At 35.8% G+C, this 21,734-nt stretch overlaps 3 protein-coding genes across 4 annotated transcripts; all 3 read left to right on the top strand.

Moving 5' to 3' along the window:
- The first annotated feature begins 4,189 nt into the window (after positions 1-4,189).
- On the top strand, positions 4,190-9,196 carry LOC132182310 (pyruvate dehydrogenase E1 component subunit alpha, mitochondrial-like). Of its 2 annotated transcripts, none has more exons than XM_059595514.1 (7): positions 4,190-4,496; positions 6,260-6,337; positions 7,514-7,609; positions 7,713-7,784; positions 8,048-8,101; positions 8,265-8,330; positions 8,446-9,196. In XM_059595514.1, the coding sequence occupies exons 2-7, from the start codon at positions 6,269-6,271 to the stop codon at positions 8,446-8,448; spliced, it is 360 nt and encodes a 119-aa protein (XP_059451497.1). In that variant the 5' UTR covers positions 4,190-4,496; positions 6,260-6,268; the 3' UTR covers positions 8,449-9,196. The 2 variants fall into 2 exon arrangements, with proteins under 2 accessions (XP_059451497.1, XP_059451496.1); XM_059595513.1 differs by having other exon boundaries at positions 8,565-9,196.
- Positions 9,197-11,465: 2,269 nt separating this feature from the next.
- On the top strand, positions 11,466-16,404 carry LOC132182277 (uncharacterized). Its single transcript, XM_059595471.1, has 4 exons — positions 11,466-11,787; positions 13,625-14,223; positions 15,271-15,463; positions 15,667-16,404. Exons 1-4 carry the CDS (start codon positions 11,602-11,604, stop codon positions 16,312-16,314), a joined length of 1,626 nt encoding a protein of 541 aa, XP_059451454.1. The 5' UTR covers positions 11,466-11,601; the 3' UTR covers positions 16,315-16,404.
- Positions 16,405-17,361: 957 nt separating this feature from the next.
- Positions 17,362-21,731, top strand: LOC132181965 (uncharacterized; the record flags this gene model as incomplete). Its single annotated transcript, XM_059595179.1, has 3 exons — positions 17,362-18,073; positions 19,661-20,256; positions 21,653-21,731. Coding segments are annotated over exons 1-3 (861 nt in total), but the record flags the coding sequence as incomplete, so codon positions are not given.
- Positions 21,732-21,734: the final 3 nt, after the last annotated feature.

Here is a 21,734-nt window from a genome sequence, read left to right on the forward strand (position 1 = left end):
AATGATGATGGCGTCTTGGGAAGAGGAACGAACACAACAGGGACAAGAGCTTCATGTGAGCGTCACTGACAGCTAAAAATGTACCACCCGTGACACCCCTTTTCCCATAACCAAAGGAAGACAACAAAATTAGGTGCAGAGCTCACGTGAAGGCCACGCCTGGGCTTTCACGTGAAGCTACAGCTTTGCAGCAGCTGCAGGCACGCTGCCTTCTGCTGGCCCGTGCAAAGAGATAATGGGGGGACTAAGGTATATATTTGTCTTTATTTGTTGACTTTAGAGGGCCAAGACGAATTTTTTTTTGGATTTGGTTAATCGAGTTGGAATTCGTACGACAATGTTTTGTGTAAAAACATTCCTTTAGTGTGAAAAGGTTTTGTAGCAGCAGACGTTCTAACACGTAGCGACTGTAGAGCATGTGGTTGGGGTCATCACAGGCCACATGTGATGCCCTCACTCATAAGAGAACAAAACTACCCTCACATTTCATCCATCGATTCCAACTTTTCGCTGAGTTGGTCTACTCCCCTCCACGTCACAAGTCAAGATGTCAGCCACTTTTATGGCAACTATTTCATTTTAAACTAATTATGTATGTTGTTACTAATCTTATTCTTTTATATATATTTTATAAAAAATTTAGGAAAAATTTTACTTTAAACCCATGAAATGTCTCTCCAAAATTGATCATCAATTTTTTCTCAAATCTTGGCCATTCAATGTTATTCAACAGCCACAATTTTGCCACCTGTGTAGGGCTGTTAAGTGAGCGAAGCGTCTCGCGAGCAAGCTCGGGCTCGGCTCGTGCTCGACTCGAATATTAAATGAAGCACTTCATGAACACAAATCCTGGCTCGAATATTAAACGAAGCAAGCTCGGCTCGACTCGGCTAAGCTCGTGAACAGCTCGTATAAGCTCGAGTGTGTGTATATATATATAAACTAAGTAATAGATAATTAATTATAAATCTCATAATTATTAAAACCTTAAAATTGCATTTATATTTAAGCGTTAGAGAATGAAAAATTCTAGACCATTCGTGATGAAAGAGAGAGAGAGCAATCATTAAAAAAACCTCGATTCAATTAGAGCAGATCCAAACGAAAGGAAGAAGAATCAAGCAGAAACTATTGAGGGAGATTGCGAAAGGCATAAACTATTGATGAATCAAACAGACCCAAACACTATCACTACATGTCTGGTGAGTGAGAGTGAGAGAGTGGGAAATAAGAGTTCAGGTGGAAGATCCGTTGTGACTAGTGAGGGGGATTGAGAGAGAGACGTTAAAAAAATATTTTTTTGTAGGGGGCGTTGTCCCAATGCAGTCTGAGTGCAACTTGTTAACTTGTCCCACATTGTTAAGAAAACATCAATCTCCAAGTTTGCTTATCTATAAAATGATGCATATCCTCTCTCTTTGAAACCAAATGCCTTGCTGCATTGACTCAGGCTCCATACTCGACTAGCCAGGCTAAGCAAATACTCATATGCAAACTAACTTCTTAAGCCGTTTAAGAGTACTTGAAGTTAAATTTTTTTTAAAAAACAAAAACATTAAATATAAGAGCCAGCTCGCGAGCTGGCTCGGCTCGACTTATTATTAGCTCGAGCTCGATTTTTTTGGCTCGCTCTTAAGCTCGACTCGAGCTCGAGCTCGAGTAAAATTTAAACGAGCCAAGCTTGAACAAGAGAAGCTCGCTCAAGCTCGGCTCGTTTACACCCCTATTGGCTAAAAATAAATAATTTTTATTATTTATTTTAAAAATAAATATATAAAATAAAATATTAAAATATTAAAATTAAAAATTAAAAACACTGGGGTGACTGGCCACCCCAACTGAGCCCCGCCACCCCCAACCGGCCTCTGGGGATGGCCAAAACCACCCCCATAGGCCATGGGGGTGGCCGAACCACTCCCTAAGGCCATGGGGGTGGCTTTGGCCGCCCCAACCGATCCCTGGGGGTGGCTCCCGTGGCCATAGGAGGTGGTTCGGCCACCTCATAATTTAATATTCATTAATCTCAAATGATTTTTATCTTCATCACCATCCATCATGTTTTTTTTTTTTTATTAATAATTGTGAATGAAACATACTAACTCAACAAAAATATATATGAAAAAACAATTTACACTCCTAAACTTTTAATTTCAATCAATTTACCCCGTTCTGTTAGTTTTAGCCGTTAACATCTAACGAAAATACCTAAAAAGACTAAATTACCCTTCCATTTTCGTTTTTAATAACTTTATTATTCCTTTTTTTTAAAAAAAAAAAAATTTTTGAAATTAAAGGTAAATTTATAATTTTATAAAAAATTTAAGGGTATAAATGCCATTTTATCACTTTTAACTAGGGGTGTAAAAAAAAAAAAACCAGGAAACCGGGGTGCCCGGTTCCGGTTACCGGTTTTGGGGTTTTAAATACTCGGTTATAACCGGGTAACTGGGTATATATATAAAATAATATATTTTTTTATTTTCAATTTTTTTAGGGTGTTTTTAAACATTGAATTTTTATGGTATTTTTAAACATTGATTTTTAAGGGCATTTTTAAACAATGAATTTTTATGAGATTTTTAAACATTGGATTTTTTTTTTCTTTCTTTTAAGGACAAAACAGCCTAAAATAATGACTTTTTAGGATTTTTAGGATTTTTTTATGCTTTTTTTTTTTAAATTTATTTTTTAACAATCACAACAAAGCCCAACTTATTGGGACAAAAATGCTAATTGTTTTTTTTTTTTTTTTTCCAAATGGGAAAAAAAAATTGCTAAATTAAGCCCAAAAATTAGGCTCAATTCCTAAAATAAGCCCAAAAAATATATATTTTTTTAATAAAACCGGTTACTCGGTCCGAATAACTGGATATCAACCAGAACCAGCCAGTTATTTTATAACCAGGAAATGGGGAATATAGTTTCGGTTTTCCAAAATGAAAAACCGGGTACCCCCCAATAACTGGGATTGACTCTTCACCCCTACTTTTAACGTTTAAAATATGATAGAAGTTGGTCAATTGAATCAAATTAAAAGTTCAATTAGTTAAATTGACATAATTACTAATGACAAATATTCTCCTCTTGCCCCCTCCCTCAACACTAGAACCTAGATGCCCACATATAGGTGCCAGGCTTAACCACCGGGCATCTAGGTGCTAGGGCTAACCACCGGTAGTGAAGTAACTAAGGACCAATAGTCTTCTCATACACGTCTAAATCCGTGCCAGAGAAGATTTGATTGGCCAGGTCCTTTGCGTATCGAGCACGATGACGCCACAAACATTCATAAACAAATCATTTCAAGGGTTTAAAGTAAAATTTTTCCTAAATTTTTTATAAAATATATATAAAAGAATAAGATTAGTAACAACATACATAATTAGTTTAAAATGAAATAGTTGCCATAAAAGTGGCTGACATCTTGACTTGTGACGTGGAGGGGAGTAGACCAACTCAGCAAAAAGTTGGAATCGATGGATGAAATGTGAGGGTAGTTTTGTCCTCTTATGAGTGAGGGCGTCACATGTGGCCTGTTATGACCCCAACCACAGGCTCTACAGTCGCTACGTGTTAGAACGTCTGCTGCTACAAAACCTTTTCACACTAAAGGAATGTTTTTACACAAAACATTGTCGTACGCATTCCAACTTGATTAACCAAACACATGTATAATAAAATAAGTAATATACATGAAAGTATTGAGTAACATTTACTTAATTATATTTAATATGTTAATTTATGAATTAACTAGTTAGTATGTCAATTAATACATACACAAATTTTTTTTTTTTTTTACATATCAGCACAAGCGGGGGAGGATGATTCGAACTAGTGACCTTCACTTCATTAGACGTGGTTCTAGCTGATTGAACTATCTCTTAAAGACAATATATACACATAAATATTAAATTATTCATATAACATATACTATATATATATATATATATATATATATATATCTTGATGATTTAGCAACAGGTGATGACATGACCAAAAAGGAGAAAAGCAAAAATAATATCCAAGATCTCACAATCTGACCAATAAAATAAAGTGCATATAAAAGTTGGAAATATATATATATATAAAAGGAATTAATTGAGGAAAGTGGTAGAACGACCCCGTTTTAGGGAAAATTTTTGCCGGGATCCATTAATTATATTTCGCGCTAGATATTTCGCACGAAACTTGTGTTTCCCTCGCTCACCTCCCTCGTCACTCTCACACTCGATCTCACCTCTCACTCTCGATCTCTCTCCCTCAAAAACACCCCCCTCTCACTCGTTCTCTCTCCTGCTGCTCACCTCTCTCTCACTCCGGCGCCCAGTGACCCGCACGGTTGGCCAAACCGCCGGCCATCTTCTCCAGTCGAAACCGGGCGGCCATCCCCCACTCCATCTCCCCGATAGATCGACGTATCCTCTCTCTACGGCGCCCAGATAGTGCTCTCTCTCTCTCCGGTCGGCGATTATTCCGCCGTTACTGTTCATGCACTAGTGAGTCTCTCTCTGTCTCTGTCTCTGTTTTTCTTTGTCTCTGCTGTCTCTTTAAGTTGTCGATTTGGGATTGTAATAGTCAGATTTTTGATGTATTATGATTTTTAGGAGAATTAGGGATTTTAAAATCAGCAAAATTCTTGATTCAGTTTTGGGGTTTGTTTGAGTTTCTGGGTCAATAAACATTAAACCCATTAAGATATTTCAGTTGCAAAGCAGTCAAGGCACTTGAAAACTTGATTTTTGAAGATTGACAAATTGGGGTTGTGTTGAGCTCTAAATTGAATCATTATATATTTTCCTCTTACATCCAAATGATGCCTTTGATTTTCCCCTTCATGCTTTGGTATTGCCTTGGATAAAGGGCTTGAGTTGCAGGAAGGGGGTTTGGGTGGAGTACTGCGACGACTGGTGGGTTAGCTGTGGTTTCAACATCTTTTTGGTTTGTGGGGAGAAGGAGATATTTGAGTTGTGGTTGGAGGTTAGAGAAGCTCCCTGCTAGGGTTTTATAGGAGTTATGGTGGGTGATAGAGCAGGTAATCTACGAAGAACAGGACTTTGAGAAATATGAGCATGATTTTCACACGCGCTTTTGCTTAGTTGTTTCCACGTGAGAAAAAGTGGAAAATTAGGATCTAATTGTCAAACTTTATTTTATGGCTTTTGAAAATCCTCATTCAGTTGGAAGGATATTATCAATAGAATGTTTGGGATAAATAAATAGTGAAAATGAGGTTAATCATTTGGCTTTTCTTTTCTTTGTTTTTTGTTTTTTTTTTTGGCCCCATAGAGATAAATAAATAAGGGACCATTCAAACACGCCAATTAAGCTAGTACAGGGTCTTAATTACATATAAAAATAAAATAAAATAAAAACGTATGGCCTTTTTTACACACAAAACTAGTACTCTCTCTCTCTCTAATTCACTTCTCTTAATGTTAAGCATGGGATGTTTTCCGGCCTCTTGGGATTGGTGTCTTTTAGGCATGGATGTAATCATGAGGGTTTCTCATTTTTTGGAGGACTAAAGTTTGATTAATAAGAGGTTAATCAAATCCTTTGAGACATTGTGGTCACACGAAAGTACCCAAATTTCTCATTTTTTTGAGGGTTTCTCAAAAATTTGGATCTCATCATATGCTGTTTTCTGGATTGATTGGAATTCTACAGGAGCATTTGGTTCTGGGAAAAGTAGAGCAGAGGTAATGACTTCCTGAATGAGTTACCTTTATTCATATTTTTGCTCACTTTTTTTGCCCCAGTTGTGTTGTAGGATCTTTCGATCTTTACTGAGACATTGAACTTCACTATGAACTATGTTGACAAGTTATACTCATTAAGCTAATTCTAGGTGTTGGGTCTTTAGTCTCATATATTGTGTTTGGTTTTGTTTTTTTTATTTTATTTTATTTATTTATTATAATAATTTTATGTCTTGTGCATTCCGTCTAATGTCTGCATCATTGATGATTATGATTTGCTTTGTGAACTTTGTAAAAGCTTCTGGCAATGTGCACTCAACTGTTGGTGATTGGAGTTTCAAGAAATGATTGTCATGATAGTTCATACTATATGGCTCCCTTTGCATATTAAGTAACTTTAAGTTTGACTACCTTTTAAATTCAATTTTTTTTTTTTTTTATAGTCTCTTTGGATGCCCATTTTTAGGCAGCAATTGTGCTTGCTAGTCAGCAGTGACCTTGCTGTGAAACAGGCGTGCAAATTTGCTATTGGTTGTTAAATAATTTTATACCTGTAACAGGTAGATGGCATGGATGTCCTTGCTGTGAAACAGGCGTGCAAATTTGCCAAGGAGCACGCTTTGAAGAATGGGCCCATTGTGAGTTTTTCTTCACGTGTTCTGCTATTATGTTCTTTCAAAGTTCGTTTTGGAAACTATTATTCGTAGGAATGATGAGTACTCAACAAACACCATTACTTGGGGCAGATGTAGCACAATTGAATGGTATATATGGAAAAAAAGATCATGCTCAAGATAATCTTGATCCAACTTCTTGGGATGGGCTACACAAATCCTTCTCTGCTATTCTGCTAAATCTGAAACATATTTGTATATTTAGTTGTAGGATAATAAATTGGTTCAAGTTTAGCCGGACATATGCCTGTTCAGTTTGAAAACATCTTTTTTGATTGCCCTTGCCTGATTCAACAAGATATAGTGGCCTATGACTCAATAGATTCTCTTCGTTCTCAAGTTCATATTCCTGATGTATGAGCTAAGAAATCAAATACTGGTGGATAAACTCTGTGATTAGCATCCCTTGTAGGAAGGCTTGTCATCGGTACTTCAACTTTATTCTTGTGGCTTGGCTGCTAGAATGCAGAACATTTAATTTGTTAGGAGTTGTGGACTCTGTTGAATATCTTTTACCTGATCTTGATTGAGGTTTGAAGGGAGGTGATGCCAATTATTTGTGCCAGTAGAATTTATTTCCTTGAAAGATAATTTGGGAAGCTACTGAAGAGCCAAAAATTCTGCAGCCTCTATGTTTAAGAGATGCCTTTGCAGCTTTGTTTTAGTAGAGGAGAGAAAGCGTGATTTCATCAAGAATGAATTCTGGGATTTGGGGCATTTGATCCAAGCAATAGACCAGTGTTGCATGGGGCAAACGCCGCAATATGTTGAGTCATTAAGGCCTGGGTTTAGGACTTTGTAAGTTAGGGCTGGATGCACCTTGAACTTTTAAGGGCTTGGTTGGGCTTCATTTTAGATCACCAATTGGAAAAGCTATGGTTTCATTTGCTCATTCATCAAATTACTGCATTCTGCTCCTAATACAAAGTTGAATACTTGTTCCCGACTTTAGTAGGCTTCTATTTGCACTTCTACTAGTGATGGAAAATGATGGTTATGTGCTTAATAAAATAAAATGCCAATATATAAACTTGGCTTAGAAGTGAAAGTTGCTGCATGAATTTTTATTTTAATTACGCAATATTTAGTTCCTTTCTACAGACTTATTAACTGATTCATTTTTCATTATGCTGGTGTCAGATTCTTGAAATGGACACTTACAGGTACCATGGTCATTCCATGTCTGATCCTGGAAGCACATACCGCACTTGCGATGAGATTTCTGGTGTGAGACAGGTTGATCCTTGCTTAACACTCATTTCCCTTGATGGAAACATCTGTTTATTTTATTTAGAAGGATTCCTATCTTAGAGTTCTCTTTTTGCCAATCTGATTCTAGGAGCGTGATCCAGTTGAAAGAGTAAGAAAGCTGGTATTATCTCATGATCTAGCTACTGAAAAGGAGCTAAAGGTAATTTATGACACTTGATTTCGTACTTGAATTTGCATGATTGGGATTCAATGTTTTGATTTTGGTTTGGTGTGAAAATTTCCATGATTGGGTTTAGATGCAATTTTTGAATTTCCCCGTTTCTTCATCATCATCATACTTGATGATTGGGAATATTTCTGACAGGCATTGTCTTCCTGGAAGTATACTCCGAATTCATGATGAAGTTAGAAATTTGGATATAATGATTGAACAGAACTGAATAAAAAATTGTCCCTCTGCAGGATATGGAGAAGGAAATAAGAAAACAAGTTGATGAAGGCATTGCTCAAGCCAAGGTAAGAAGCATGACTGCAGTTGTAGTTTTGAAATTGTTTTGCAGTTCTTGTTCCTATTTGTAGCTTGCGTACTTGTATCTTTTGCAATTTATAGAGATACATTATTGAGTATTTTCAAACAGCTGATGGTGATTTTTTTTTTCAATCCTTCCAATATTTCCAGGAAAGTCCAATGCCGGAACCTTCTGAACTATTTTCCAATGTGTATGCCAAAGGATTAGGAGTTGAGGTACTTTTTCTTTCCACCATTTCTATTTATTTTTTGTTGTCAATGTCTTCAATGTTATTGTCCCTGGTTTCTTCCATTTTAAGACCTTAATATCGAAAACAATCACTTAATGCAGTGAGGTATCAGCTTTACAAATTGGCTGCTGGATCGTGCATTTATGGATGAAGCTATAGATTCACACCTAATTAAACTTTTTGTGCGCTGTGATGTTGATTTTTCTAATTTCGGTTGCAGGCTTTTGGACCAGATAAAAAAGAACTTAGAGCTGTGCTCCCATAATTTCACATTTATGTTGGAGGTTGCCAAAACCCCTAGTAACAATAAGAGGTTTGAGTGAAGATGGTCATCTCATCCTGGTTTTTGAATTTCATTCCTTGTTTTGTATAGGAAACTGATTCTTGTAGCTAGGGCTGAGCGTCGGTCGGTAATGTCGGTTTCGGTAGAAAATTTTTATTTTCGCCTTTCGAACCGACAATGTCGGTAAAGTCGGTTATTTCACCGACTTATTCCGTCAAATTTTATTTTATTTCGCATTTCGAACCAAATGCGGTCGAAAAAGTCGGTGTCGGTTGGAAGTCGGTGTCAATTATGTCGGTATGTGAAAAAGTGGCAAATTTGTCGGTAAAGTCGGTTCGGTTAAAAAACCTCTTCCGCTTACCGAACCAAAAAATTCGGAATAAAAAAAATCATGCCGCCTATTGTTCGCCATTTAGTCGGTAACGGTCGAAATCAGACGAAAGTCGGTCAAAAGTCAGTTAATCGGTAATTTGCTCAGCCCTACTTGTAGCTATGTGGCAGAATTGTTACATTCCGACTACTTTTTTGGGAGAGCCTACAATCTGATATTTCTGTGATTGATTTTAATATTTTCGTGCTCCAGAATATCTGAATATAAACTATTTATCCTTGATCGGTGGAGAAAAACAACTTGGTAATAGCGTTATTGCGTGCATCTTCATATTTATCCTTTACAAATAAGAAAATCTTTCTTTTGGTGTTTTGAGCATGTTTTTTTGGACATTGTGAATTGTAATGTTCTTATTTCTCTAATTGGCACACTGAATTTTTGAAATTGTAATTATTTCACTTCAGATTTTTCATTTTGATAAGCAATATGCATGGCTAGAAACTTTTGGTATTCTTTTGTTATGACTTTTTTATTGTTTCTTTTCATTAAGATCATTTATATATCTTTTGAATATGACTTCATATTTTAATTTTTTTATTTTTTTAAATAATAATAAAACATTTTTAAGGTCGAAATGACCTTAATAATGTTTTATTTTTTTAGAATGTCAGACCCATTAGCATCCACTTTAGTGGGTGTTGATAGCTATTTTTTTTTTTTTTTTTGGAACCATAGTGGATGCTAATGGTTCACCATCAGCGTCCACTCCAGTTTGGACGCTGATAGTTAATTTTTTTTAAAAAAATTTAGGACTATTAGCGTCGCGCTAATGATTCACTATCAGCATCCACTTCAGTTTGGACGCTAATAGTTAATTTTTTTTTTTTTTAAGTTTTTAGGACCATTAGAGTCCACTTTGTGGACGCTAATGATTTACTATCAGCGTCCACCCCAGTTTGGACGTTGGTAGTTTTTTTTTTTTTTTTTTCCTTCAATTTTTAGGACCATTAGCGTCCATTCCAGTTTGAACGCTGATAGTTAATTTTTTTTTTTTTAAATTTTTTTAGGACCATTAGCGTCCACTCTAATGGTTCACCATCAGCGTCCACTTGAGTGTGGACGTTGATAGTTAATTTTTTTTTTTTTTAAAAAAAAAATTAGGAGTATTAGCATCCACAAAAGTGGACGCTAATAGTCAATTATTAGCGTCCACTTTGGTCCACCAATAGCGTTGACTCTGCCTTTTGTTGACTCTAGCTTATGTGTCGAAAATTCACGACTTTTAGACGCTAAAAGTAATCATTAGCGTCCACTTATAAGTCGACGCTGATAATGACACTGTTGATCATTAGGGTTGGACGATTAGCGTCCAAAAGTCGACGTTGTTGCCAACAACGTCCACTTTTTGACTTTTAGCGTCCAAACAATGTCGCCCCTAAAAACCCAACTTCTTGTAGTGGTAATTGTGTTTCAACTTCTACGATGGTTAGCACATGCGTGAAAGTATTTATTATTCCGATCACCATTTTTCAGCCGGTTCTCTTTGGACCTTTGCCACCATTTGATGTCTTCCTGTTCGAGCAGCCCATGGAATTCATCTTTAAGGATTTTTTCCTTTTTCATTGTCAAAAGGTCTGCTGCTGTTTGGAGACGTTCTAGCTCTCCAGTTTTCTCCCTAATAAGCACTTCATTGGGTTGGATTTTCTTCCTAACCCATTACTTGACATTTGTTTTACACCTCCTTAGATTCCCATGAACAGCTGACCATGGGCTTTCCCAATTATGTTTCTTCCTCCAAGCCTGCTTAACTACGTCCTTGAAGCCCTCCACCTTGTACCAACTAACTTCCACCCAAAACTGCCTCCAGGTTCTCCATTTACAATCATCACTGGTCGCATAGGAGAGAAAGACCGGATTATGGTCCGATCGAGCTTCATTGCATGCAAAATCATGATTTAGTTTGAGTTAGCCTCCGAGATCGTGCCATGCATATGGACTGAGAGCAAAAGATTAGCCCTCAACACAGGTCATGTGATGTTTTGCAACAGATGGCTTGGGGAGAATATCTTCGATCGGACAGAAAGCGTACGTAGGAGCATGCAGAGAATTAGCCGCAAAGCTAAGGCTGGATTTGGGCACGTACACCATATCAATAAAATCAGTCTTGTCGAGCTTCGCTGCGACAATGTGGATACAACATCAGTTGTTTCCGGGCTTTAATTGCTACCATATATATTAGGGTAGCTAGGGTAATTTTATTGATTTCCTTCGCACGCTTACACTTAATTTGCATGTGCATGTAATAGTTATAGAGTAGAGACAAGCATTGTAACGTATGGTGGTGGGTCATGAGATTACATGATCAAAGTACACAAGGAAACTATAATTTTACTATAATTAAGTGTGTCGAGCTAGGTAAAATTCTTTTTCATTAAAGTCTTAATATCTTGGAATTCAATTCTTTATATTTATTTTTTACCTTAAATAGAAAGTATTGACTAATTTGTTCTTATAAAAGGAAATTTATTTATACTCTGTAGATTTGGGGTCTTATTCCATTGATCAATTTACACGATTGTTTAATTCACATAGACATTCAGCCGGCCCTTGGTTGTGGGAAACTAGTTAAAAGAAGAGAAGAGTATGAGAGAGTACAATCTACAGAGGTTGAAGAAGTATTTCTCTGACGGCTCGAGGCTTTATTATCGCTGCAACCACATGATGTGGCGGCCATCCATGCAGTCACCTGCAAGATCCTCCGGCATCTTCCTCTGTTGCCTCCTCCTCATTGTCGGCGCATTTGTCTCCACGAACCTGCTCGACACAAGTGTAAGTATTTAACTTTGTTTCACGAGTATATATAAATTTATTCTTGAGTTTTAGTTCAATAAAAATTTGGACTTTATTTTTATTTTTATTTTTTAATTTTTAATTTTGCGATCCCTACAAGGACATTATCATCGATCTGGAGAGTAATTCTATTAACTGTTATTTAACACTTCAATCTCTCCGAAATATTAAGAGAGCTTACGCCATCAATTATCCTCACATTTTGATTTTGAATGCACAATATCATCGTTCATGATATGTTTGTCTTCTATCTTTTACTTATTTCTTGTCAATCTCCATATAATATATCAACAAATCAACAATTGCATGGAATCACGTGTAGATCTTACAAATTTAATTGTAAATTTGTAAAAAAATGAACAAAAAATGAGCCAAAGATAAATGTGTACCACTTTTATATATATTTCAAAACACTATATATGGGATAATTTAAGAAAAATATGGCATTGATTTTTTTTTTAGAAGTGTCATATTATATATTACACCATCATTCTACTACTATTCTATGCTTAAGGTTTATTTTTTATTTTATTTTTTTATTTTTTTTTTCTTTTAAGAATGTATTGACAATGTTTGGTTAGGATAGGATAATGGTGTCATGTGGTATATGATATTATTCTTTTGAGAATAGTAATTTTACATGCTAGACGCAGGATGGAAAGAGAACAATAGAAAATAGATAAAAAATAACAGAAAATAAGATAAATCACATTAATCATAGTTTTACTGGTCAATAATGAGGTTTTGCTAGAGTCTCACAACCAAGAAAAGCATAATCATGCCTCCAAGAAAACATTTTTTTCATTAATCATAATCTGTAAAATAAACTCTAACCCTAATTTGACTGACTTTTGGCTAGCCCATTATCTAATTATAAAATATCACTAACTCTAGATTAAATGACTTTGGGCCAAGCCCAAATAAACTAATAAGATCCAAATAAAATTAAAATACCAACTTATTATTATTATTATTATTTGAAAAATATGGAACTTCCATTTATGAAATTTCATGAGCATAAAACTCTTATATTACTGAGCATACAGCTCTGAAAAAATCATAGCCAAAAGCTATGAAGGTTATAAAGTCATAAAAATGAATCCAAGCTTCCAGTAACCCATGTGTAATTACATTTAAGGAACATATCTGCTTCGTGCAACCTAGATCTAGGACATATGTAACCTAGATACAAAAACAGAAATAAAAAATAACTAGAAACTAAAAATTCAGCTGTGAGAGTTAAGCCCTCACACCGATCTATTCCATCCTCAACCTCAAGGCTAGGACAATAAATCCATCATTAACTTGAAGGCCATGACAAACAAAAAAAATAAAAAACAAAAAAAGAACAAAAACCCCACAAGCATCAACGGAGGAGTATGGCATCGTATACATCCCTTCGGAAGACAGCATTGGGCGAAGAAGACAAACATATTTATGGTCTAAGAGACTAGATCTGAATCTATAGCTACATTTAGATCTACAAACTAGATTTAAATCAACCCATTAAAAACGGAGACCAAAAAAGCCTACATAAAAGACAACAAGCATTTTGTCATGTCCTTATAGAAGTTATTGATTGAGTTTCTTAATAAAGAAATTTCTTTCCAAAGGACCTAGTTGATATTTCTTTCTTTAGAAATTTTTCTTCGTTTGATTTCTATGACCATATTTGATTTCTTTCTTTTCAGAAGGTTATGGTTATCTTGGAAAGTAAGAGTTAAAAAACCATTATTTAATTTAAATTATATATGCTCACTATTTGACTACAAAAATTGCCCATTATTGACTTTCTTCATTGAGCTCCGTGTCACAGTCACAGGGTTCAGCTGGCAAGTTAGCACCCCAACCGATACTAACTACTAAAACATCCCACATATACCCTCACAGAAATCCACAATTCTCGAAAACGCCCTCACACCCAATTGAGATTCCACTCGACTGTACAGCCTACAACCTCACACGGACCTGCCCTTCAAACTACCCAACCTCCTTCCATCCAGAAGAAGATCCTGACCGTCCATCACCCCCCACTTGTCCAGAGTACTTCCGTTGGATCTACGAAGATCTTCGTCCCTGGGCCCACACAGGGATCACGAGGGACATGGTGGAGGGCCTCAGAGGGAAGTACAATTTTAGATTAGTCATAGTCAACGGCAGGGCTTACGTGGAGAAATATCATAGATCGTTTCAGACTAGAGACGTTTTTACGCTGTGGGGAATCCTACAGCTACTACGGAGGTACCCGAGTCAAGTGCCTGACTTGGAGCTGATGTTTGATTGCTTGGATATTCCAGCCATCAAGACAAGTGACTATCAACGACCCAATGCCTCGGACCCACCACCGCTGTTTCGGTACTGTGGTGATGATGACACACTGAATATTATTTTTCCTGATTGGTCCTTCTGGGGATGGTAAGACTTTTTTTTTTTTTTTTTTTTTTTTTTTTTTTTAATTTATTTTTAATTATTATTATTTTTTATTATTTTATTTTTATTGAAAAATGCTAATTCCATAATTTTATCTCTTAATTATCTCATTAAAGAAATGCTACACACAACTTTCGACACTTTCTTGAACACTTGAGAGTGAATTATTATTAAATTCAAAATTTAATTGTGATTTTCAGTGTCATCTCAACATTTTTTTGATCATTATTGATTTTTTAAGTAGGTTTTAGTTCCCAAGAGGTAGCTCAATCGGCTAGGATCACACTTTATGAAGTGGAGGTCACTAGTTCGAATCCCCCTCCCCCCTCTTGTGCGGACATGTCAAAAAAAAAAAAAAAAAAAAAAAGAAGTAAGTTTTAGATTTTTTTTTTCTTTCGAATTTTAATTATTATTATAAAATTTATTGCTTCCGATCTACCATATCAATATTTAAAAAATAAGATCATGATAAATATTGGATTGTTAAAAGCAAATATGATCATAAATGCATACAAAAAAAAATTGAATTATTTAATTTCAAAATAATAGTTTAGACTTTGAGGAAATATATATATATATATATATGTCCACACAAGAGGAGGATGTGGATTAGAACTAGCGACCCCTACTTCGTGAGGCGTGGTTTTTAACCGATTGAGCTACTATATCCTTTGGGGATAGAGGAAATATACTTGGAAGAATACCTAGGAATTTTAAAAGTATATTAATCCAACCTAGTCGATCCTAGATATTTTTATGGAGTAGATTTATTTAAATTTCAACTACTATTTTCAAATTAAATTATTAATATTTTATCATTTTATTAGTTATTGTATTTATCACAGCTTTATTTACTATAATAAGTGGTGATAAATAATCAAAATAATGGTTGAGATTTAGAAAAGTCTATTTAGTAGAATACCCTATAATTCTTAATTAAGGATTTTAAATATTATTTAATAGACTTTTGTACGACTGTATCATCTTCTTAGCTCCCAAGTCTTAACATGCATGGCATGTACTCTTGTGTAGGCCTGAGACGAATATAAAGCCATGGGAATCTTTGATGACAGACCTAAAAGAAGGAAACAAGAGGATGAGATGGGCGGATAGGGAACCTTATGCTTACTGGAAGGGCAATCCGACGGTTGCTGTAACAAGGGAAGACCTCCTCAAATGTAATGTCTCAGAAAATATGGATTGGAATGCTCGTTTATATGTTCAGGTAATATTATGAATTTCTTTCTTTCTTCCTCTCAATGATCTGCATGTTATGATAAGTACTGTCGTGTACGTCTTTGCTTATATTACAATGAGATTAAAGACAAATTAATCCCATGATTCATCCCACTAAACATTAAACATGGAGTTTTGCAAATATGTTGTGTCGTTTAGCAAATGTTATGATAATTATAAATCCATTTGCAGGATTGGAAGCGGGAAAAAGTGGAAGGGTACAAGCAGTCAGACTTGGGTAGCCAATGCGATCATAGGTATAAGATATATATTGAAGGCACTGCCTGGTCTGTGAGTGAAAAATACATTCTTGCTTGTGATTCTGTTTCCTTAATGGTAAAGCCCCAGTACTATGATTTCTTCACGAGAAGTTTGAAGCCACTGCACCACTACTGGCCTGTAAGGGATGATGACAAGTGCAGATCCATTAAGTTTGCTGTAGATTGGGGCAATGCCCACAAGAAAGAGGCACAAGAAATTGGGAAAGCGGCAAGCGAATTCATTCAAGAGGAGTTGAAGATGGAATATATCTATGATTACATGTTTCATCTTCTAAATCAGTATGCTAAGCTCTTAACATTTAAGCCAGTTATACCTACAAATGCTGTTGAGCTCTGTTCGGAGTCAATGGCTTGCCTATCACAAAGATTAATGTTGGAGAAGAAATTTCTTATGGAATCCATGGTAAAAGGTCCCGTGTACACCAGCCCATGCACTATGCCTCCGCCATATGATCCTCCATCTCTTCATACAATTCTGCAGACAAAGGAAGATTTAATAAAACAAGTGGAATTATGGGAGAAGAAGTTTTGGGAAAACCAAAATGAGCAGGCTAATTAGAACTTGTTGAATTCTACAATGTTTCGTATTCGGTTACTGCTCAAATTAGTTTTTTCATCTATATTGTCCCATTTAATTTATATATTGTCATCACGGAATAAATAAAGCATTATTTGAGTAGTTAAGAGTTGAGAAATTAGATAACATGAGAGGGGTATTTTTGCCTTTTTATGTTTTGAGAGAACAAAAATATCCTTTTAATATAATTAACTAGATATTATCCAGTTTAAATGAATTGGAGAAATATGTTTATCTGGTTATAATATCATTTATAGACTTGCTCAAAAAGCCTTCATGAGACGAAATAGAAAGGATTCTATTTCTAATGAAATGTAAAATATTCATTTAATGGTCATAATCTAAAGTCTCCGGCCAATGCTACCTCGCAAGTCTCCTATAGAAATTAGCCTTTTTTTTTTTTATCTTTTTTTTTTCTTTTTCGAAATCACCACTTTTATTATTCCGTACCTCAACATAGGCTTTTTTGTTTTTTACCCTAATCGGTCACCTTAATTAGGCAATTGACCCAAGAAGGATTATGCTTCCTTACCTGGAAAGTGGAAACTACTTTAGTTTTTCTATAGTTTTTTTATTTATATTTTAGCATAAAAATTTTATATATTTTTTTGGACTGTGTTGAAATTTTGTAAAAATAAAAAATAAAGATAGACAAAGAATTTATATTTTATAAATAAATAATATTTTAATAGTATATGCAAATATAAAAACAATAAGATAGAAAAATAAAACATAATTTTATTTCTTTAAAAAATAATAATAATAATAAATTATTGACAATGGCCCAATGCTCTTAGAGGTGATAATTGCCCCCTCCTCCCCCCCTTAAGGGTAGGTCTCCGTCTGCCCCCTGCCCCCTGCTAAAAGTTAAAAAAAATGAAAAAAGAATCTCGAAATCAACAGCCACGTAATCCCTTCTAGATTCCCAATGAAAAATGATACTCAGAATTTGGCAAGAAATATTGCATATGAAAGCGCTGATAATTTTCACATTTTTGACTCTTCCCCGCAGTGACACTCCTCTGTATTGCACTCTTATGCAATCACTAGTATTAAACAATCGGGAGATTCCACACCCGTTGCCCTTTCTTGTCACGAGAATCAACCTCAAAAAAGTCCTCTTTTTACGCCTTCATCGCCCTTTTTCTGAGGCTGCTCTCGTTTCCCATCGCTCCCTGTTTTCCTCTCTCACTCTCTCTCATGGTATCTTTACTTTCCCTTCTTCTCAGTGAACCCCGAAATTTTATCTCCTCCGTAGCCTTGTTTTTCACAGTCTCTTACTTCCATTAATTTCCCCTTTCCCTTGATCTTAATTTCTGAGTGAGGTCCATTTTTCAGCTGAACCCAAATCAGAGCACTTTTTTTTTTTTTCCTATCTGCGTCTTCCAAAACCTGCTCCGGCCAAGTTTTGCATTGGAAAAATCCGTTCAGGGGAAAAGTGATCAATGCGGATGAGGAAACTAGATTAGGCCAACAACCCAGCTGAGGAAATCAGCTGAAATTGGTCACCGACACCGACGTGGTTGTTAGAAAGTAGTTAAAAGATGAGAAGAGTATGAGAGAGTACAATATGCAGAGGTTTCAGAGGTGTTTCTCCGACGGCTTGGGGATTTATTATCACTTCAAACACATGATGTGGCGGCCATCCATGCAGTCACCTGCAAGATCCTCTGGCATCTTCCTCTGTTGCATCCTCCTCCTTGTCGGCGCGTTTGTCTCCACGCGCCTGCTCGACACAAGTGTAAGTATTTATCTTACTAGTCCCCCACTTTGTTTTTTCAGTATATATAAATTTATTCTTGAGTTTTAAATCTCACCAAAAAAAAAAAAAAATCTCGATCGAGTTTTAACTCAATAAAAATTTGTACTTAATTTTATTTTTAAAATTTTGCTATCATCGAACAGAGATTAAATCATCCCTATAACGACAGTATCATCTTCCCACCATATCCGGAACGATGATATCATCGCTCCGGATATGGTGGGAAGATGATACTGTCGTTGTACTTTATCTTAACAGGGAAACTTAAATGTTAAAAAGAAAAATTACTGAATCATCCCATGCATTCTCAAATACCATTTACGTGGAAGATAAAATATTTTTATATTTAAAAATTAAAATGAACATGTTTAATTTGTTCAGCTAATTACTATTGATTTAGATGGAAAGTACAAATTAATATCATAAATTTCAAAATAAATAAACTTCAAATTACACTGAACTAAAATTTATAAGAATAAATAATACAATGATGATAATTTAAGAAAACTATGGCATTTATTTTATTTTATTTTTTAAAATAGTAATGATATATATCATACCCTAGTTAGAGAGAGAAGTACAAAAAAAATTAAATAAGAGTAAGTTAATATAGCTAAACGATTAGTCATGTTAAACGAGAAGCTAACTTTGTGACTCATGGGCTAGCTAAGGAAGTTACTAGAAAAGTTATTGATCATGTTTGGATTGAGGAGATCCATCGTTGTATTTCTAAAATATTATCATCATTTGAATGAAGAGTTATCTTTTTTCTCAAAAAAAAAAAAAAAAAAGAAGAAGAAGAAAGAAATAAGGAGAAAGTTAATATACATATCATAATAAAACGTTTAGCCCAAAAGTCCAATAAATATATTAATTATTATTTTTCTTAAAACGTTATCAATATGGGACACTAATCTATTCCATTGCTATTGCATTATTGACATGGCATTATCAATTTATCATTGAATTTTCATTTTTCTTTCATTGAGGGTGGATTTGTGTGGTACATGCATATAGCATTACTCTTCTGAGAAGAGTAACATTACATAGTATACTATCATCTCACATTTATTCTAAAAATTGATGTGGGTTTGACTGTATTCATTAACCTTTGACTGTACTCATTGAATTTGCAAACAAACAGAAAGACTAATAAGCAATTTAGGAGTATAAATAAGTGTAAATACTAATGCGGTTATTTATAATAGAGGCGTGATAAAACAAAGCGGGAACAACGTATCATGCGGCGTGAGTGTCGGTGACCCTCGCATCAAGTCATCGAGGCCCACGAGTTTTTCGCTATGACTTACACGAGCACGTGGGGCCTCTTTTGGTCCCGATGGTTCTAGTTCATGCATAGAGTCTTACAATTCTGCCCCTGCACATAGTCGTACATGATATTTCTTTCTTTCTTTCTTTATAAAATTTTCAAAGTAAGCGTTAAAAAATAATTATTTAATTTAACACTGTATTTTAGGAATTAAATTATGTTCACTATTTGACTAATAGAATTTCCCATTATTGACTTTTCCTCATTGTGCTCCCTGCTCCGTGTCAATGTCACAGGGTTTAGCTGGCAATTTACCGCCCCGACCGTCGATACTAACTACAAGAACATCCCACATATACCCTCACAGAAATCCCCAATTCCCGAAAACGCCCTCACACCGAATTGAGATCCCACTCAACTGTGCAGCCTACAACCTCACACGGACCTGCCCTTCCAACTACCCAACAACTTTCCATCCAGAAGAAGATCCTGACCGTCCACCACCCGCCACGTGTCCAGAATACTTCCGTTGGATCTATGAAGATCTTCGTCCCTGGGCCTACACAGGGATCACGAGGGACATGGTGGGGAGGGCCAAACGGACGGCCAACTTTAGATTGGTGATAGTGAAGGGCAGGGCTTACGTGGAGAAATATCAGAGGGCGTTTCAGACAAGAGATGTTTTTACGTTGTGGGGAATCCTACAGTTACTGCGGAGGTACCCGGGTCAAGTGCCTGACTTGGAGCTGATGTTTGATTGCGTTGATTGGCCAGTCATCAAGACAAGGGACTATCGACAATCCAACGCCTCGGACCCACCACCGCTGTTTCGGTACTGTAGTGATGATGACTCACTGGATATTGTTTTCCCTGATTGGTCTTTCTGGGGATGGTAAGACCTTTTTTTCTTCTCTAGAAAAACTAATACCATAATTTTTTTTTATAATTACCCCAACAAAAATAATGCTCACGACTCTCATGGCATTCTATCTCTGATTAGCAATAAAAATCACTATGATGATGACTTTTGGTGCTACTGCTGAAAGGGTGCATTTGGGAGTAGGGCTGGGCACGGGTCGGTTCGGGGCGGGTTTGGAGTTTTTTACCACCCGACCCGTGCCCATCGGGTTTGATAAACCCTTACCCGTTACCCGGGTTATATGCACTAAAACCGCCGGGTTTCGGGTAGAACGGGGCGGGTTGCTCGGGGCGGGTCGGGTATTTTTAATGGCTATCAATTTCAATTTAAGTCCTGGTTTTTTTGTAATTTTTTTAAAAAAAACTGGTTTTTTGTAATTTTTTTTTAAAAACTGGTTTTTTGTAACTTTTTTAAAAACTACATTTGGACTAAAACCCATCAAGAATGGAGGATTAGAGGAAGTCTGGAAGGGGGAAGAGGAATAGAGGATATCATATTAGGAATTTAGGGTTTTAAACATATAGGGGCGGGGCGGGGCAGGTCGGGTACCCGCCTCTTAAAAAATCATATACCCGCGAGCCGACCCGACCCGCACGGGTATGATGTTTCCCAACCCGTGTATGCCAAAAAAAAACTTAAATCCGGCGGGGCGGGGCGGATCGGGGCGGGTTGGGCGGGTTTTTGCCCACCCCTATTTGGGAGTGTGAGAGTGAGAGTATGAGTAATATTTCTCAATCTTACAATGCTCATGTGGTGACAGTCTCCGCTAACCTCCCTCTTGACCCAAAGTTAGTTGGGACTATAAGTTGCTAACTTTAGAATAATTATGAAATAAAAATGTCGCGACTTAAACATTAGAATATTTTCTTTTTTCAAATTTTAATTATTATTTTAAAATTAAATGCATTCGATATTAAAATATAAAAACATGATAAATATTGAATTATTAAATGGAAATATGATAATAAATGCATATAAAAAAAATGAATTATTTAATTTCTAAATAATAGTTGTGTAGTGTTCAGGAGGCTGCTTGTCTCCTGGAGTTTCTGGCTAAATAATAGCTAGGGTGCTTTGTACTTAAACGTTGATATATATACATGAAAGAATTACTCATTCATCAAAAATAAAAAATAAAAAATAAAAAACTTAACAATTAATGCACCTTGTGCAGGAGATTATAACGGTGACCATTTTCATCATATCATTGAAATGATATCATTTAATTTCCTACTGAATAATACTTAATTCTCTTGTTTAAGGAAAATCTTCAGGATTATATTGATTGTTATAGGGAAAAACTTTTCCATTCAATTGATTTTGTATCGTCTGCTTCCTAAGTCCTAACATGACATGTACTCTTGTGTAGGGCTGAGATCAATATAAAGCCATGGGAATCTTTGTTGAGAGACCTAAAAGAAGGAAACAAGAGGATAAGATGGATGGATAGG

Source organism: Corylus avellana, chromosome ca5 (genome assembly GCF_901000735.1).
Source record: "Corylus avellana chromosome ca5, CavTom2PMs-1.0".
Taxonomy (NCBI): Eukaryota; Viridiplantae; Streptophyta; class Magnoliopsida; order Fagales; family Betulaceae; genus Corylus; species Corylus avellana.